The sequence below is a fragment of the Necator americanus genome, chromosome X (assembly GCF_031761385.1).
Source record: "Necator americanus strain Aroian chromosome X, whole genome shotgun sequence".
NCBI lineage: Eukaryota > Metazoa > Nematoda > Chromadorea > Rhabditida > Ancylostomatidae > Necator > Necator americanus.
The window spans coordinates 28,970,869-28,988,695 of NC_087376.1; the positions used below are offsets into that span (position 1 = coordinate 28,970,869).

The window sequence follows — 17,827 nt, forward strand, 5'->3', positions numbered from 1 at the left end:
AATGAAAAAAAACGTTGTCCTTCTTAATACTTCCCTTTTCTTTTGGAATTTCCAAATAACAACGAACGATCATTTTTGAAAAGTGCTTGTCCAGGTTCGTAACAAAAATACTAACTTGCATTTAATCTGAGGAAAATACTCGTGTTAGAAATAAAGGCAAAAAATTCCAGAGATTTTCATGTGACTCTCTCCTCTCTTTTGCAAAAATTCTGCGATCGTCCAAGCTTTTGTCAGTTAACTATTGAGAAAAATCGTATCTCTAGAAATTGTAAGTTTGTAGAATTTTGGCGACATTTTCGTGGATAAGCGGTGGTCTTATTAGGTTGTTCCTTGATCAAATGAAACTTCTTTTCCCTCAAACTATTCACAGTGAAAAACATTGCGCTCATATAGATTTTTGCCAACTACAACTGGTCGTTTTGCCGAGCGAAACTATAGACTTTTTGCCTGAAGTGGAAGCGGGCGATATTGAGAAAACCTGTTCATCATCTTTTGCGCATTTGAACATACGTTAAAAAGGAATTCGGACATATAACTCAGTTCAACGACCTCACTGTTACTCTACCACAATGTTCTTCAACGTACACTTCAACATAAAACGTCATTTACTTTTTACAATACTTATAATAATGCTGAATAGGATACATAGCTATGCAGTACCGTCATCATCATCACAGCAGCCGAACATCACTGAAATCATTTTAACCGCTGAATTTGATGAACTACAACAAAATACATCAAATATTACTGTTGAAGACCAGCATACTGTCGGATTCGTTGAAGAGAATTTTCCAGTTCCTAGTGCTGGTTTCACAGAAATGGTCGAAGCCGCTAAGGTATGCTCGATTTTTTTTCTGCTTCTATGTACTTTCTAGCTGCCAATATCCTGCAGCGAGTTCTCGTTTTCATCTCTGGATAATCCCATTCTAACATCCAGAAAAAATAAAAAGCGGCACAGTTCCATACTTTTTTGCCGGTAGAAGAAGTTCGACGTTCGTATAAAGTCTAGAAATAACCATTTCTCACGGCTGCATATTTTTTCTCGCATGCTACAAAATTCCTGAACTACTCGGACTAATAACAGAAAATGAAATCACTCATTCTGGATCAGCTCCTTCTCACATGTCTATTTTAAAGAGCGGCGTAATGTTCGGATTCTAGAATTTATGAGAAAATAAGATGCAACGGTCATTTTTGCACACTTTCCCTGCACGAAACACAAAAAGTGGATAAAAATCGTTGTGCATGAAACACTTTTGGAGTTTCTACAGTAGATTTCCATACAAAAATATGTGCCTGTAAAAAAGTCCTCATACGGAATTATGTATTTGCGACTCTCTACTAACAAAAATATGCTAAAAAATCGGTAAAATGTTCACGAAATTGGCGGCTATCCAGAAACTTTAAGCGAAGTGAGGAGGAGTTCAATCTTTGCGGAAGAGAAAAAAAAACTAGCTGAAGAAATTTCCTGGCAGCTGCTAACTGGCTTTTGGCGTAATCCAAGAAAACAAATGCATTAAGATCGTTTACAACCTTGCACAAGAAATTTTTTTCGGTAGTTTTTCTACGAGAAGCTATTAGAGCGCTAATTCCGAGCGCTAAGAAAATCTAGGAGAACTAAGCGTTAGAAGAGCATTTTAAGTACTGATTATCAGCTGATAAACTCATAGTTTTTAATTTTATCTATTTTATTTTATTTGATTTGATTTTTTCTAACCATAATACGGGTACCCATGAATTAGTGCTGAAGTTGATTTACTTGTCAACTTTCGTGGTAATATCAGGAAGCGCTAACCGAAAATCGCCAATAATTGATGTCATGACGCTGAAGCTTTGAAAAAATATTATATAAAATAGGAGATAGAAAATAAGAAAAATATAAAATAGAAAATATTATAGAAGAGCTAGACTTACATAACTAAACCACGATACTGTATAGAAATGAGATGGATGCAGTAGTGTTTGTTCAGATGATAAGAGAACCCTGTGACTTCATAGACGATCTCAAACAAATGCCGTCGACATCAAAAACAAAGTACATACTTTGATCGACAAAGATATATAATACACTAATTAAATTCACAATAATAATAATTAAATTAATAATAATAATAAATAATTATCACAAATTCTGGATATTTGCCGTATAAATTAAATGTTTAAATCAAGCTGATTTTTTCTGGTAAATATTAAAAAAAATACAGATTTAAACAAAATACACTGCTCTTACTGCCCCATAAAGGCGATCGCAAACGTACCGCTTAATTTTGACCAGCTGATCAATATCACTATCTTTATTTTTGAACAATGGAAAAAGTGAAAGTAGAATGGATTGCTCGTTAGAAATTCTATTTTTCAGCAAATATCTCCTTTTTTCTGCTAAACCGAATTCGGAGACTTTAGTTGAGAAAAATATCAAATAAATAAATATTATGGGAAGTTTAACTGATAATTTGATTGACGAAGAAATGACATAAATTGGCATTCATACGGTTATTAAGTTAGTGGGATTTTTAATTACGTTGTGCTTTTTTGCTTGTGTTCATTTCCGTCATATTCAAAGTTTTTCGTGATTGTTACAGTAATCTTGGTGTTTTTGTTTTCAATTTTTTGCAGCTGAATGTGCTTGAAAATTAATTATTCAGCCCAACAAAATAAATTATTAATATTCAAATGATAAACGTGTTAGTAAGTAGAAACGGACAAATACTAAAAGTAGAGTGTTAAAAAGAAAATAAATTTGTGGAATTAGACTTTTGAATCCCAATCTTTCGATCAAAATTACCTCAACGACTAGGATATTATTTGAACACGGATCTAAACCTAGGAATTTGGACAATGAGAATATCAAAAAAATCAACAGAACCACTGTCAGATTCTCTGGAATTTCAAATTTTAGAACGATAAAAAATTATACCAACTTAAAGATACTTTGAGTAAATTTCTACCTGCCAGAATCACACTTTTTGCCAACTTCTTTTAATTTAAAAATAATAATTGGTAATCGAAAGAAAACTAGATGCTGCAGGAGTCTAAGTCTTGCAATGCAGTTTGTCCACAGTTTGACAAAAACCGTGTTTGTATTCGCCGATATTGACCTACCTTTCGGGGGATGTTCTACATGGAACTAGCTGTTAAGCTAAGGATTAGTTTGAATAATTAGTTCGAGATACGTTATCTCCTGTAGGAATATAAAGAAAAACCAATTATTCAATGTAACCCGTGTTTTTAAATTTTGACTCACCATGTAGGATCATCATGACAAATCTAACCCGGATTAGTTCACATTAACTTCAGTCTCCTCAGTAGATTCGAAGACCACCACTAGAGAGTTTGTAGGTGATTTATTCTGATTTTCTAGGCATTTTTTTTATTATTATCGGATTTTGGAAGTAAAGATCCGCGAACTGCATTGCATAACAACTGACGAATCTCAACTTTTTTCCGTTTCTGTTCTAAAATTGCATATTTGTTCAGGAATGAGTGTTGTTTCTGCTGTTAATGCAACAGGAAGAACTAAAAGAAGGAAGTTATTATTTCAGCATAACTATAAACACTCTTAAACACATCAAAAATCGTGTTTTTCCTCCTTGTCTATCCGCAGGCATTATTTCCCAGGAAAACATCGCTCTTGAAAAAATTTGTACAAAAACAAATCGAATAAATATTGTTGACTATGTTTTTTGCAGTTTCAAATCTTCTAATTATCACACAATATGGTAAATCTTTCTTCAATTTTTTTCCTTCTTTTGGAATAAAATATTGAACTTCATGCGCAACTAGATAAAACATTTTTGCATACACATTATTACGCTTTCAAAATAACTTAAACACACTTAGAAGATAAATGAATAAATTTTTAGATTCATATAAATTAACACAATCATGCTACTAATGTTATTAACTGTTGTAGCTTCAATAAATCACCTGTAGTGCTACAGTAACCAGCTAGTTTTGGAAACAAACTATTTCGAACAGGTTAAAAAGTGTAGAGAGGGAACTTTAATGTGCACAACAGAAACTCAGGACCTTAATTATGTGATCTGTGAATAATTCACGGCACGGAGACCAAGAAGACAATTTCATATGGGTTATGTAATAAACAACAATTTCCGGAGCATATCAGCACAACTTCCAGACCAAACCATTTACAACTTTCCGTAGCGTTTGATTTCCGAGCACGAGGTTACTGTGGTTCTCCACGAAAATGTCGCTGACATCGTAAAGTACAAAGATTCGAACCGAGATAAAGCCGAATCTGATGCTACGAGAAAACAAAAAATCTGATATGTTTTGGGTCAAATCACGAATAAAAAAATGAGACGAAAGAGTTTCTTTGAACACCGGAAGCTGACGAAGGGTAAATATTTCCGGTTCTTGTATATTTAACATTTAAAATCTGCTCGATTTCGCTTTTGCGCCATTTTCATGAAAGAATAAACAAAGTTATGCGAAATTATATTGGAAGAAATCCTGAGAATTAAAATACTTCTCAGTTTTTGTCCTATTCTAAGTGGAGATTACATCCTTGAACAGAACTTTCTGGGGAGCTACAGCACTTTTCTTCAAAATGTACAGCTGCTGAGATTTTTCGACAAAAATCAAATATTTTTATATGAATATGAGCCATTAGAAACTGCGACAGAGTAAATTTCTTTTGCAGTAAAACTTAATCTTGGAAAAAAGCGGCTAAAATTAGGTGAAATTACTTTTCTTAGAACTATACTTGTAAAGTAGTTAGAAATCCATGCGAAACTCACTTATTCGTAATCTAAGCAGACTAATTGTGAGCAGTAAATTATCAGGATAGTTACTACTTAATTAGAAACGGTAATAATTAACTGACGATACTGGGAAACCATCAAAAATCTTCTAAAACGATATCATCACTGCTCATGTTTTTCTCTGATTACTTATGTACATACGTAAAATAACATAAGTAACCTAGCAGTTACTGGTAACTTTGAAAAAAAAATTACAAAAAAAAGGCTCATTATTCGCTTCATTCAGAACACACAACTATTCCTATAATTTCAGCAATTCGTCCATAAATATCTCACAATTAGCGAATGGTTGAATATGAAGAAATTACTGCGAGTGATCAAAGAAATAGGAGGAACTCGTCGTGATACTCATCGTGCTATCACTATCTATCTCGGGCGTGTGTTATCCGCTGAGAAACGTCGTGAAATCGAGGATCGAAAGCAGGAACTTGCTGAGAAATTCTCAGGGGATTTTCGCTTTCGGCTATAACAGCACATTTTTCATGTTCATGTTTAATTTCTCCGTTTACAAAGTGCTGAAAATTTTGAATAGTGCCCTAAAATCGAGAGAACAATGGTCTCATACTTAAAATTTACAATATTAAGAATTAATACGATAAGTAAAATGCGTTATTTTATGCAAGTATAAATTGTTTACTGTTTTCTTACTCCTAGCTCTCTGTTACTGTTTCAACAAACTTCTATGACAACCTCTGATTTTACCTCAAAAATCCTGAACAATGATTTTAAACTACAGAAATCCTTCTCTATTAACCTTTTTAAATTTGTGCATACATTTTATTTTGTTTGATACTGCATAAATATTTAGATCATTCTGGTCAGAAGTGAAAATAAAAGAAAGCGAAAAATGACAGCAAAAACACAAAAGCACATCTCAGACGAGACATATCACATACAAACCCTTAAATAAGGAATCATTATGACAGAAAAAAAAACGTTGGGATAAATTATAAAGCTTTTTTCGTATCTTGCACGGGATTTTCAAGCCTTCTTAAAAGTATTAGTGGAATCATTAGTAGAATTCCTCCAACTGTATAGCATCGAGTCGGTCCAGTTAGCCAGAACACTGAAAGAGTCTCATATTCGTATATGTTCTAGAATTATATCACCTATATATTGATAGTATAATATTTGTAGAAATAAACGACAGAGTTTTCTAAATAACAAGGTTATTAATGCTTTAAGTGGGAACTGTTATTCTCAGCTAGGTTAGGACAAACAATATTCATCCAGGTTTTTTCTTAATGGCTAACATGTACGTATTATAGAAGTAAGAAGCATCTAAGGATTGAGAAAACAGAAGTATAGTATGAGCAAAGAGGTTACAAATGAAATGTGATTAAGGACCAGTTCTCGTGTTATAATATAATATGAATATTCTTGAAAAAAAAAGATCGGCGACTTACTCGTGGATGCTATCATCGGTGCAAGCGCCCTGGCTAGTGCTCCAATACTCCGGAAAACTCCGGCCAATGCACCTTTATCTGTGCTTGGATGAACGGCCGATACCAGAGAAGTTAGACAGCTCACCACTGTAGCTGATGCTGCAAATGGATAATTTTTTTTTAAATTCTATAAAAGAAGTTAAACGAATTTGCTCACCGATAGCGTAAAGGAAAAGACCTAAGTACAGTATGTACTGGTTAGTAGCTTGACCAATAATCAGATATGCAGGAATTATGCAAATAATACCAATTTCAGCCACACGTTTTTGCCTAAAAAATCATTCATCTTTCACTCATATACCGTATATTTTCTATTCAAATATATACGTATGCTAAGACTCACTTAATCATTGGCGTTCTTCGAACAATTCGTCCTTGAATCGGCAACATCAAAAGCCCAGTGAACAAATAAATCTTCCCTTGTTGCATGCTGAAAACACACACACACACCACATTTCTATAAGCAAACAAAAATGGGAACATCTCTTTTTTTCAGAGATAAAGAAAAAAAACAAACCTATCGAAATTGAACAGCAAATGTGTTAGGAATGGTAATGTGAATTCTAAACCGGCATACAAAAATAAATATATAAAATAAATGATTCCAATCTTCTGCATTTCACATTTTTCTAAAAAAAAACATCTATGTGCATAAAAAATTCTTAGATGACAAAATAATTCTTTCATGTAAACATACTTTCAATAGGTGCCTCGACAGCAGAGAATTTGAAGAGTTCCTGTGGTGAAACGAGCTGATTAGCTTTGCGAGCGATATCTTCGGATCGTCTCTGAAACGATTAAGGTATGAATCATCTGTTGGAATAATTGACAATTAACAGCAATAATTAAAAGCAACTTTTGTCATAATTTTAAAAAAATCGTTCTAAGCCGTTTTAGGTACGTCAGACATGCAGTTTAGCGGATTTTGCTGCTCCTAATTAGCGCACTTGAAATGGCAGCGTTCCTACTTTAAAATCTGTTTTGCTCAAGCTCCGCTTTTCCGCGTATATTATTAGTATTACCATTATTATTATCATTGTTATTACTATTTTTATTTCAATTATTATTATCACTACTACTATATCACCCTTACGACTTGATAAAAGCATCAGTGAGTTATTTTTAACATAGATACTACATTTTCTTCTCATCCTTGAAGAGAAATATTGCAGTTCCACATTTTTACAGGGTTTCAGCAACAAGGTTCCACTTAGGATCGTCTGAAATTAATGAGTAACTCCTACGAGTTTTTCAATGAACAAACATTTTTCTACCAATTTATTTCTTTTCGCCTCGTTCCTCACACATTTCTCTCGAAACGATTTTTTCCTGGAACAGGTGGTACTTGATGTGCGCAGTTTTTCTTAGTCTATTCTACGAACGGTGAAGGAACGCGTCTCAACTAAATTTATCCTCCACATTAACGTTATCCAGAGGAGTACGCAATATGGAGGTATTCTACGCTGTTGTTGTGAGGTTATAGCTGTAAGTGAAAACTAAAAAAATGGTGGTTTGCTATACCAACGGCACTAGAACAAGAATTCAGGGGTTCCGGAATCGTCGTACATAGTTTTGAAATAATCATTTTTAAAAAATCAGTAATTTTAACCTCTACCTCATATTCTGCTACTCTCATTAATAATAGTTAGGTTAAAAAACAACCACAACATTTCTCTTCGTAAACAAGAAAAACTGAACTAAAAAAAAACAGGAACTGAAAGATGTTGCTCCGAAAATATCATATCTTCCGATATCGATTTTCGATATCTCACAAGTGGTCGCAGTTAGAACGGTAAAGAAGAAATGAGGGGTTTTTCTCGCCCGCTGATCTTTAAGTTCGCATATTTGTTCATTTTTCTCACTTACTAGAAAAATAAAAATAAATAAATAAATAATCTTCGAAGAAATGAAAGTTTTTTCATTTTTCATTTTCTTTTCTTTCATATTATTATATTTTCTTTCATTATCGGCCAGGCGGTTTGTTGCTGGAGTACAAGTTAATTACTTCAAATACAATTAAAAATAAACATATGCATACCCTATCTTCATATCGCAATGTTTCCGGAAGAAGAAACGCAATCAATAAAAAATGTATAGAAGTGAGAACTATAGAAAATATAGCTGGAGTGGTGTGTAATGCATCCTGAAACGAAAAAAAAAACGTTTTGAGTCAAATCGTAGAATTATGAGGGCGAAAATGTTGGAAATACAGTAATCCACATAATATACAAACCTTTGGAGCAATTGTGGAGAAATAAGCGCCGAACATTGGTCCGATAAGGAAACCAACAGAATACGAGATACCGATGAGAGCCTGGAAATTCGTTCGGTACAAGCTATCTATTTGTTTTTTTTTTCGATTTTTTTCAGATATTTTTTACGATGATTAAGCGAGAATTGTTCCCCGTAACATTACACGTTCAAAAATGCATAATTTCTGCGATTATGTTTTCCGTTTTTTGTTCACACCTTCTGTGTTTTCTCATTTATATAGTTGTATTTATATATGATATATTATATCTATATTTTCTTATAAAAGATGATGAATTGAGAATAAGAGCACTTACCATTCCCTTCGGATTATCCTCAGGCTTGTAAATATCCGTAACGATTGCTGTTGCTACATTAACATTTGCCTTGCTTAGCCCACCAATAATTCGAGAGAGGACAAACACAGAAAATGTCTCGGCCCTAAGCCAAATCTGGAAAATGAGGAGTTCATATAACTCGCATTGATCAATATCTACATTTCCTCACTTACAATATAAGATATTAATGTCCCTATACAAGACAACAGCAGCATTGTTCGACGACCGTAAATGTCGGAAAGTGCTCCGAGGGTGGGTGAGGAAAGAAATTGCAATGCGCTGAACAGTGAACCAAGTAAACCTAAATTTGTATTCCAGAATATTCGGAGTCACAGATTAATAATAAAATAAAGAACAATTCAAGAAAGTAGCAAATTTCCACCTCCAAAAAATACGTTATTATATTGTGCATTGTGTGGTACACCAATGGCGGATTGAAACGATTTTAACAAGGATACAAAAATATCATATAGGCGATCCTGAAAAGAGACATTAAATGGTTAAGAAAATGGAAAAAAAAATTGACTGATGACTCACTCGATGGCCTTCTTTAGCATAGAAATTTAATATTGACGGAAATAATGGTAATATACAGGTGAATGCGAGCATATCAATGACAAGTGCCAGTACAAGAACTCGCATGGGATTGCGATTCTCGGATTGTGCCCCTGGGGCACTCATCTAAAATTAGGTTTTTTTTGCACTCGAAATAATTTGTACATACAAATAGCTAATTTTCCTTTAAAAAAATCAAATTCTGCTGGTGATGTAGTGGAGATTTGGAGAGAAATGGTAGGAGAAAATAATGGTAGTAAAAGAAATTGAGGAAAGGAAAAAACTGTCAGAAATAATGCGCTAAAGTCCAAAAAGAAATTTAAATCCCTTAATTTCCTGAAATGAGAGGAAACAGAGCCTCTAGAATGACGAGAATGACGCCTCTAGAATTCCATTAAATCTTGCTTTTATTGTGAATCGCCGGCAAGGTTCTGAACAAGAAAAATCCTAGAGGGAATACATTCACATTACCACAGAATTTAAACTAAAATAAGTAGAAATTCAAAAATTAACCACAACAAAATGAGTGAGAACTAAGAAGAAGTGAAGATACGATCAGATATTTATTTAAAGGAAAATCTTTGACATCTCCTTAGGAAACTACAATGAAATTTCTTTTTAAAAAAAATAACCGCTCTGCGCGATTCGCGCAAGGCCTAATTGCTGATTATCGAAAGTTTAACGAACACGACTAAAAGGTGCTAATCTTGTAATTTACCGATCTCCATAAGAGCAAGAACAGGTGTCGTAAAATCCTTACTCACGCTATCGCTTTTCGCAGTAATTACTATAGGAGAACAATATCGATCGAGGAATGCGGCTACTATTCCCATAGAAAATGTCGCAGGCGTGCCGCGCCAATTTAAAAGGAAAAATTTATAGTATTCCTAGAAGAATTGTGAACGATCGAATACGCAATGAACTATTCTGCAAGAACGTTGCTCGTCGGTGAAGTTTAAAGCCACATGACGCCAGTTAATGAAGAAAAACTAAAATAATTACCATGTTGCACCCATCAATTAACTTCTGGAAAAAAATCTTTTAAAGAAACGTATTAAAGAACTAAAAGCGCAAAAAAATAGAATCAAAACCACCATTAACATTACGTGGATGTGTGGTGAAATTCAAATAGAAATTTATATTCTTTAATTTTCTGAAATGAGTGGAAATAGAACATAGGATGTCACAGAGGCAATAGACTTTGAACATCGAAACAATTTACATATTTAGTTACAAGAAATATCATCCTAACATTTCAAGGATCTCATCAAATGTTTCGTTGCGGCGTTGCACACAATCCAAGACACATCCATACAACAAAAGAAATGTTAGAATCAAATGTAAAGAGATTAAAAATTTCTAAAATAATTGTTTCTTTGCATAGTTTACAATGCTAAATCGTTTTTCCACTACTTCATCGCAAAATTTGGAAAATTTTTTGTCTACAATTGATTTTATAGCCGGTATTCAACAAATAAACTTATTCAAAAAAATAGTACTGTAATCATTTAGAAAACTATGCAGCATTCTGTTACGATCTCCTCAAAAATATACACATCCAGTTGATTGCCTGAAAATGTAGAAATAATAAGTTTTAGTGTAGAATTTTGTGCGTAGACATTTATTTATTTTTTTATTTCTCTATTTTTTTTATTTTTTTAAATTTTTTTATTTAGTGCCGCATGTATGTACACTGCAAAGGAAATAAATTGTGAACTGACAGGTTCATCTCCGTATCATCCAGGTCTGCTATGACTGATGTTTTCAGAAAAAAAGGCGCGTACAAATTGAAATGAAAAATTATAGTAGCAATGTTAAATTGAAGAGTAGAATTCTGGAAATATGCACGGATTTAAGAAATCGCAGCTACCATCTTCTATTAACTTTGATAATTAACAAAATTGTTATATTTATTTAACTGATTGATTACAGGTAGCGATCATAGAACCCAGTAAAATTTTCTCTTTATTTTAAACCCCTCTCTTGAGTAACACTTCCCTCAGTCTATTTGAGGTGAATTAATTTCAATCAGTGAAACTACGAGTTTTGGCGAATGTAAATTTTAAAAAGAAGTTTCAAAAATTTTTACAGAATTTTGAATTTGTAGCATTTAAATATTTCTGACGGTTTCAGAATCCATACCCGAGCTAATTTTCTATTTTATGACTGTTTGTTTGTTTGTTTGCAGATTGCACATGTTTAGCATTTCTCGCTGTTTTCTTTCTCAAAAACGGGAAAATAATAGGATTCTTCAGAGGATCCCTTCATAATAAAAGCTTCATTACAGCTGCTGTGATAATACTGGGGGGTCGGGGGATCGAGATAAGTGAAGATTCGAAAAACTTTGTTTTGAATATGGTATATAATCAACTGTCCCGACTTTTCTTAACTAATTGTTTCCTGGATAAGAATTTTTAGGTCCCTGTTTTTCCTACTTACTAACATGTGTATTAGAAATACATCTCATATTAATATCCAAAAACTAGGTTAAAAAAGTAAAAGAAAGAGTAAGTAGTAAAAAGTTTAAAAAAATCTTGAGAATGACACAGAGAAAGAGACAATAGAGTAGGCGTTTAGAAAATTCAAAAATGCGTACTACAATGAAGAGGAGAAGAGAGAAAACAATGAAAGAGAACTGAAAATGACTTTCATTAGCAGTGTGTTGATAAGAATTCCCAGGTATATACGTCAATCATTATGTATAGAAGCTCATAAACAAGGCAATCATAAAATTTATTCGTTACAAGCGCAATTTGTTACATTCAAATTCTTCCTGGAGTAATAGTAGTGGATAGAGAAAGAAAAGAAATGAAAAGATAAACTGGATAATGATATGAGAAAAAGGAAGGACGAGCGTCAGACTAACTAAAAAAAACAAGTGAAAGAGTTGCTGATGAAGTAAACTAACGAAGAAATCAATGAACACCCGGACAAATGAGTGAAAGAATAAACAAATAACAGGATTGTCAGTGACGAAATGGATGAAAAAAAAACAATGAATGTCTGGACAAATTAAATGAATTCTTAACTAAGTGACTGACGAGCCAAGAATCTAATTAATTTAGGAATGAATGAAATATGTAAGTAAGCAAACGAGAATGGAAATCTTTTCACATATAACAAAATGTCAGAGATAAAAAATATTCGTTTTTATTTGCAACATCATTTGGCCCTAATAGATTTCCAAGACATTTGCAACACATTTGTACTTGCCTTGTCAACCGAACAGACATTCAAAAAAAATTAGAAAAATTCTCTCAGATAAACAAAAGAGAACATTGAAGAAAAAAAGAGAAAAACCTCGATTACTCAAGTAAATCACAAGAATTATATTTATTTAGAACGGAAAGTGTACATATTGACATAAATTATCAGGAATTACTCTTTGTTTTTCTTATAATGCATAATTTGATTTAATCTTACAGTATCGTCGTAGAATAGCTTAAGGAGAAGCTTCAAAATCACAAACGCTATTCTGTTACGATAACGTTGACACATTTGTTGGTTCCGGAAAGATTTCCTCTTAACAAATTTCGAGTTATCGATTTAGTGTTTATAGACGAGAAGTTCATTGACAGTACAGGAGAAACAGGATGAAAAACATATCGCTAAGGATGAATTTGAAATTTGTTGTAGCAAAATTTAAAAGGAAGAAGGAACTGTGAATTACGGAATAGATGTTATTGTATTTTTGTATAGTTAAGCAACATATATAATCTAGCTAGAAAACTGAGGATCGTCAGGTTTGCGGTTGTGGACGACGAGGAATGTGAGAAGACCGGCGCCGACCGGTTCTGTGTCCGCCTCAGGCACGGTCTGGAACGACATTAGCGTTCCAGTATTGTCCTTTTTCATTGACGAAAAAAATCTTCGTTAACTATGCAAAATTCCGAATAATGAGGACGTACTGAGGATTCGAAAAGTCAAAGATCGCTGCCTTATGTGATCTTTGGTATAGGCAAATACGTTTAATCATAGTGTGTGGTGTGCATGTGCGACAACAGGTGTGTCATCATGGATGCTGTAGCTATCCGTTACAGTTAAATGAGCTGACGTCAACGATATCGTATAACCGACGAGTACAATAACAAGTACAGAATAGTAGTAATGAAAGTACAGTAAAGTACTGTGAACTGTGCAAAGATTTGCATAATGTAAGCGGATCGTGTGGCGCTGATAGCGTTTCGTGGGTGTTCCAATCGATCGATCAATGCGATTGATCGTCGAGCGCACGATAAGTGACGAAAAAAAATGAGGGGGGAGGTCGATGTGAGTGGATGCTAAGAATTGTTTCGACCTTGTCGCGATAATGATCCATGACACGATTCCACGGCATATAAAGACCCAACGTCTGGATTTTTTTTCACCTAGAGTAACTTCTACGAGATTAACGGATGAATTTATTTACACATACAAAACAGAAACGGTAATAAAACCATGTTAGCCAATAGCTCAACATTAAATCAATACCATAATAAAGACTTTTCTATAATTCTGTTTCTGGATGATGAATGGATGAGTCGTCGCTGAAAATATAATGACGTTACATCTACAAAACCTCTAAAAGAGGGCCATATTTCAAAGAAAGCTGCAGGTCAAGGACACATGCCGGCGGGATTTCCGCAGCAAAATCAACATCTCAAGTATGTAAACAAAACATATGATTCTGTCAAGCGAACGCTATCTTTATAAATTCATACAGAAGTGCCGTATGTGCTTAAGGATATATAATTATGAACTATGGATTATGAATTTTTGATTAAGCTCCAGACACAGAGCGCTCCAACTAACCAGGAAGCGTACAGTGTGCAAATGATCAAAATTAACATGGATATATACGTACATTGATGGATGTAGGACAAAAATTAGCTTTATAAAAAAGTAGAACCTCAAAAGGAGGCTTAAAAAAGGGCAGCATCCAGAGAATAAGGCAGTGGAACATTTTCACAGAAACCAGGAAAGCATGGATTTGTGAGAAATCGTAGAAAAGTACGCAATTTCTTCAAGAAAAAAAAACTATATAGATTTTTCACAAAACAATATCGTGGTTAAAATTTCAATATGTCCAAGAGTGCCTGATATAATGGCAAGGATACTAAAACTTTGCACACGTAATAAATGTTTGACAAAGATATTAGAATCCTGAACTTTCTACCTGAATAAGAAATGTGATCAGAGAAGATTTACATGATGAAACAGTTCGATTGTGGCTATAACAAATCTAGCTTGAAATTCAAGGTTACTGTTTACATGATCAAGGAAAACTGGGTACAGGGTATCTTGGAAAATGAGCTGGAATTATAAGGATGATTCTCACAGCGCTCGAGCTCTTTCCAGCAATTTACGTAGTTCTCCTCGATCCTCCATCGCTCGTGTTTCATCATGACCGCCGACGAATTCGCCATCGATGAACAATTGAGGCACTGTGGAACGACCGGTGATTCGTTTCAGGGAGTTCTGGAATCAGTTTGGAATTAGAGCTTCTAAGTAGTTACTTAGGTCAGAAAAAAAATCGACTTATACCTGGATTCCTTTCATTTCCTTCTGCCTGTCCAATTCAATAACTTTCAGATCTTTAATAGGATAGTAACTAAGTAATCTCTTCAGTTTTTTACTGTAAGGGCAATACGTCTTGCTGTAAATTAGCACCTAAAATTCATTTGTTTAAAATTTTTAACAAAAAAAAGGGGCGTGTGGCCATAACAAAACGACATCCGCAGGGTTTAACAAACTATCCCTTCATCCATTTTTCTTATTATTTAATTATTTCATGAATGTTTCTATGAAAAATGCACTTTTCTACCGTAACCGGAGGATGTGTTCGATTTGAATTGTAGATGATGACCCCTCGAATGCGTGATTTCGAGTGCGGAGAACTCGTCCATGGTTGACGAGACACTCATGAGTTAGTTTTTCAACGGCGTCCTATTTCACTGCGTTTTCAATGCAATGAACGGCACTTTTTAAGCGGAAATGACATTAATTCCAATGACATGAAACGTGGAATTGTAATAAGCTTCGACGGACGAGAGAGAAACTCACGAAAAATATTTTCGCAACACTCACAGTAGACATGGAAATAAGATCTACATAAAAAAAAGCAAAAAAAAAAACTAATTTTGTGTCCCATAATATCAGGACGATAATATCATACCGTACTCGGTTGTAATTCAGTTCACCGCCATAGATTAGCCGAAAATATCCTTGACCTTTTCGAAAAGAGCAAAAGAATATATATATATATATATATATATATATATATATATATATATATATAACAGCTACATATTATAATTTTATATACTAAATTACATTAACGCGAACGAATATTTTTCTCAAGTATATAAACAGAGCATAGAGTAAATTGACTTCTTCTCACCATATGAGAACCTTTCCATGAATATTAAAGGCATCACCCCACGAATCTGAGGTGGGGCAGATTTCAGGTGGAGTATTCGTATATGGGATGGGAGACTACGGAGAGGGGGGTGATTCCGTCCATTTCTTCCTAATTGCCGTTAAAAACGGCCCGGAAGATACGGCTTCATTCGTTTTGGCGCACCATTTTGTACAGGAGGTTCGATTGGAGCGCGCCAGTCTTGTGCGGCGCCGCATCTTCCAGGCCGTTTTTTACGGCAATTAGCAAGAAATGGACGGAATCACCTCCCTCTCCGTAGTCTCCCATCCCGTATACGAATACTCCACCTGAAATCTGCACCACCTCAGATTCGTGGGGTGATGCCTTTAATGTCATGGATGAGAATTTCATTTGATTATCCGGAAAAAAATGAATCCTATTTCGGATGAAGTGACGCAGAAATGACAATATAAGCTTTTCACTAAATTGGCAGCATGGATAATTGAGTAATGCATGCCCGTAAAAATTGCGTATTGATTTTGTTATAAATTACCGCACGAATTATAAAGTTTCCTTCATTTTAGCAATTCATCACCTACAATTAAGTTTTTCTGAAGTTCACTAAATGGTGTACGATTTGTACAAAACCAATGGTCCCTTGTACTAGTGTGAACTCAAGGTTTCGCCATACTTTGTTTGGATATCCAGAAATGCATAGAGAGCTTCCCATGGAAATTTTTTTAAAATGTAAAACCAAGTTGTTGGCTAAAGAAAGAAATCCACTGAATACATCCATTATTCTAGGCCTGGATCTACTACACTTGCTTTTGGGAGGATAAATACGATGAAAATGGAAAAAGTCCTCTGAAACTAATCCAATACAATGATATATCATAGCTAACCGAATTCTGGTCTTATAAAAAGATCTTATACTAAAACGGGTAGACATTTATTTCCGCTAGGTAATGCACTTATCCATTCCATAGATTTATCCGCGGATAAACTCCTACTGGATATCATTTTACCTAACCGAAGGCCATTTATCCACGATAATGCGCTTTTCCATCTGGATAAATGGTATTGGATAAGGGTAAAGTTTATGCATTGTTGCGTTTCCATTTCATTCATACAGAAAAATGTATTTCCTATGCTTTCTTTGTAGAAATTTCTGGAAAACACAATAGTAGCAAGGTCAAGTTCACAATTCCATGAAGCTTTGCGGCGTTGAATGTTCTCGGAAGTTCAGCAAAAATTTGTACTGAGGTACTGAAAAAAAACCTTCGGTCAATTACCGATGAACATTCTCTGTTCACGAGCTCTTTCGAGAACATTTTGATAAGTTCAGTTGTGATAATGATGTCAATTGGGATATGACCTTTTCCTTCGGTTTTTCTCGAAAAGACGTAGCATTTCTTAATGCTATGTTAGAGCCACACCTTTGATATCACATAAATTTCCACAAAATACAATTAATTCGAAAGAGAATTGAAATTTTCATCCGAAAAAAAAGATACAAGAATTAGAAACTCGGAATCTCATTCTAAACTATGTACCCACAGGTCATGATACACTTAATCATATTAGTAAGAAAATACGAGAAAATAGAATATCTAATAATCTTTCGATCCAAAAATTTTCCTTGAGGAACGGGAATTTTTTTGGATTACAATGTTTCGTAAATCTATAAGTCTTTGATCACTTTTAATTTCGTGAATTATTAACAGTTTTAGAATTTTTCTCAGTAATAACCTGTTCCATTTCTCACGCTTTGTTTTCGTGAGGGTTTCTCAACAAGTTGTAAAATTAACGAATAAAATGTGATTATTCTTCAAAACTCTCCGAAAATACACTGTAACTCTATTTCGGGCACAGGACATAGAACATAAATGAAAAAAATAATATTTTTCTAAGTCACAAGTGTTATCACTTACTTTGTGACCATGAATATCAGTTGAGATACGGGCTGCGATCTCTTCTTCCTTTGTTTCGTTGGAGTCAGCCTGAAGTGGAAATCGTTTATATGTTTAAAAATATATAATAAGTAATGGCTCTTACATTAATAAAAACAAAGAGAGAGATGACGATAAGCAGTTTCAT

The 17,827-nt window shown here is 34.1% G+C and overlaps 3 protein-coding genes across 3 annotated transcripts; 1 reads left to right on the plus strand and 2 right to left on the minus strand.

Moving 5' to 3' along the window:
• Window positions 1-629: 629 nt before the first annotated feature.
• RB195_025820 (uncharacterized protein) lies at window positions 630-5,253 on the plus strand (the record flags this gene model as incomplete). Its single annotated transcript, XM_013453987.2, has 2 exons — window positions 630-836; window positions 5,038-5,253. 2 exons carry the CDS (start codon window positions 630-632, stop codon window positions 5,251-5,253), a joined length of 423 nt encoding a protein of 140 aa, XP_013309441.2.
• Window positions 5,254-5,731: 478 nt separating this feature from the next.
• RB195_025821 (uncharacterized protein) lies at window positions 5,732-9,498 on the minus strand (the record flags this gene model as incomplete). The annotated part of the gene is made up of 12 exons (XM_064214126.1): window positions 5,732-5,850; window positions 6,191-6,328; window positions 6,387-6,499; window positions 6,573-6,659; window positions 6,747-6,858; window positions 6,927-7,017; window positions 8,268-8,372; window positions 8,463-8,543; window positions 8,797-8,931; window positions 8,991-9,118; window positions 9,200-9,296; window positions 9,355-9,498. The coding sequence occupies 12 exons, from the start codon at window positions 9,496-9,498 to the stop codon at window positions 5,732-5,734; spliced, it is 1,350 nt and encodes a 449-aa protein (XP_064070007.1).
• Window positions 9,499-14,685: 5,187 nt separating this feature from the next.
• Window positions 14,686-17,827, minus strand: RB195_025822 (uncharacterized protein; the record flags this gene model as incomplete). The annotated part of the gene is made up of 4 exons (XM_013453990.2): window positions 14,686-14,829; window positions 14,896-15,021; window positions 17,662-17,730; window positions 17,786-17,827. 4 exons carry the CDS (start codon window positions 17,825-17,827, stop codon window positions 14,686-14,688), a joined length of 381 nt encoding a protein of 126 aa, XP_013309444.1.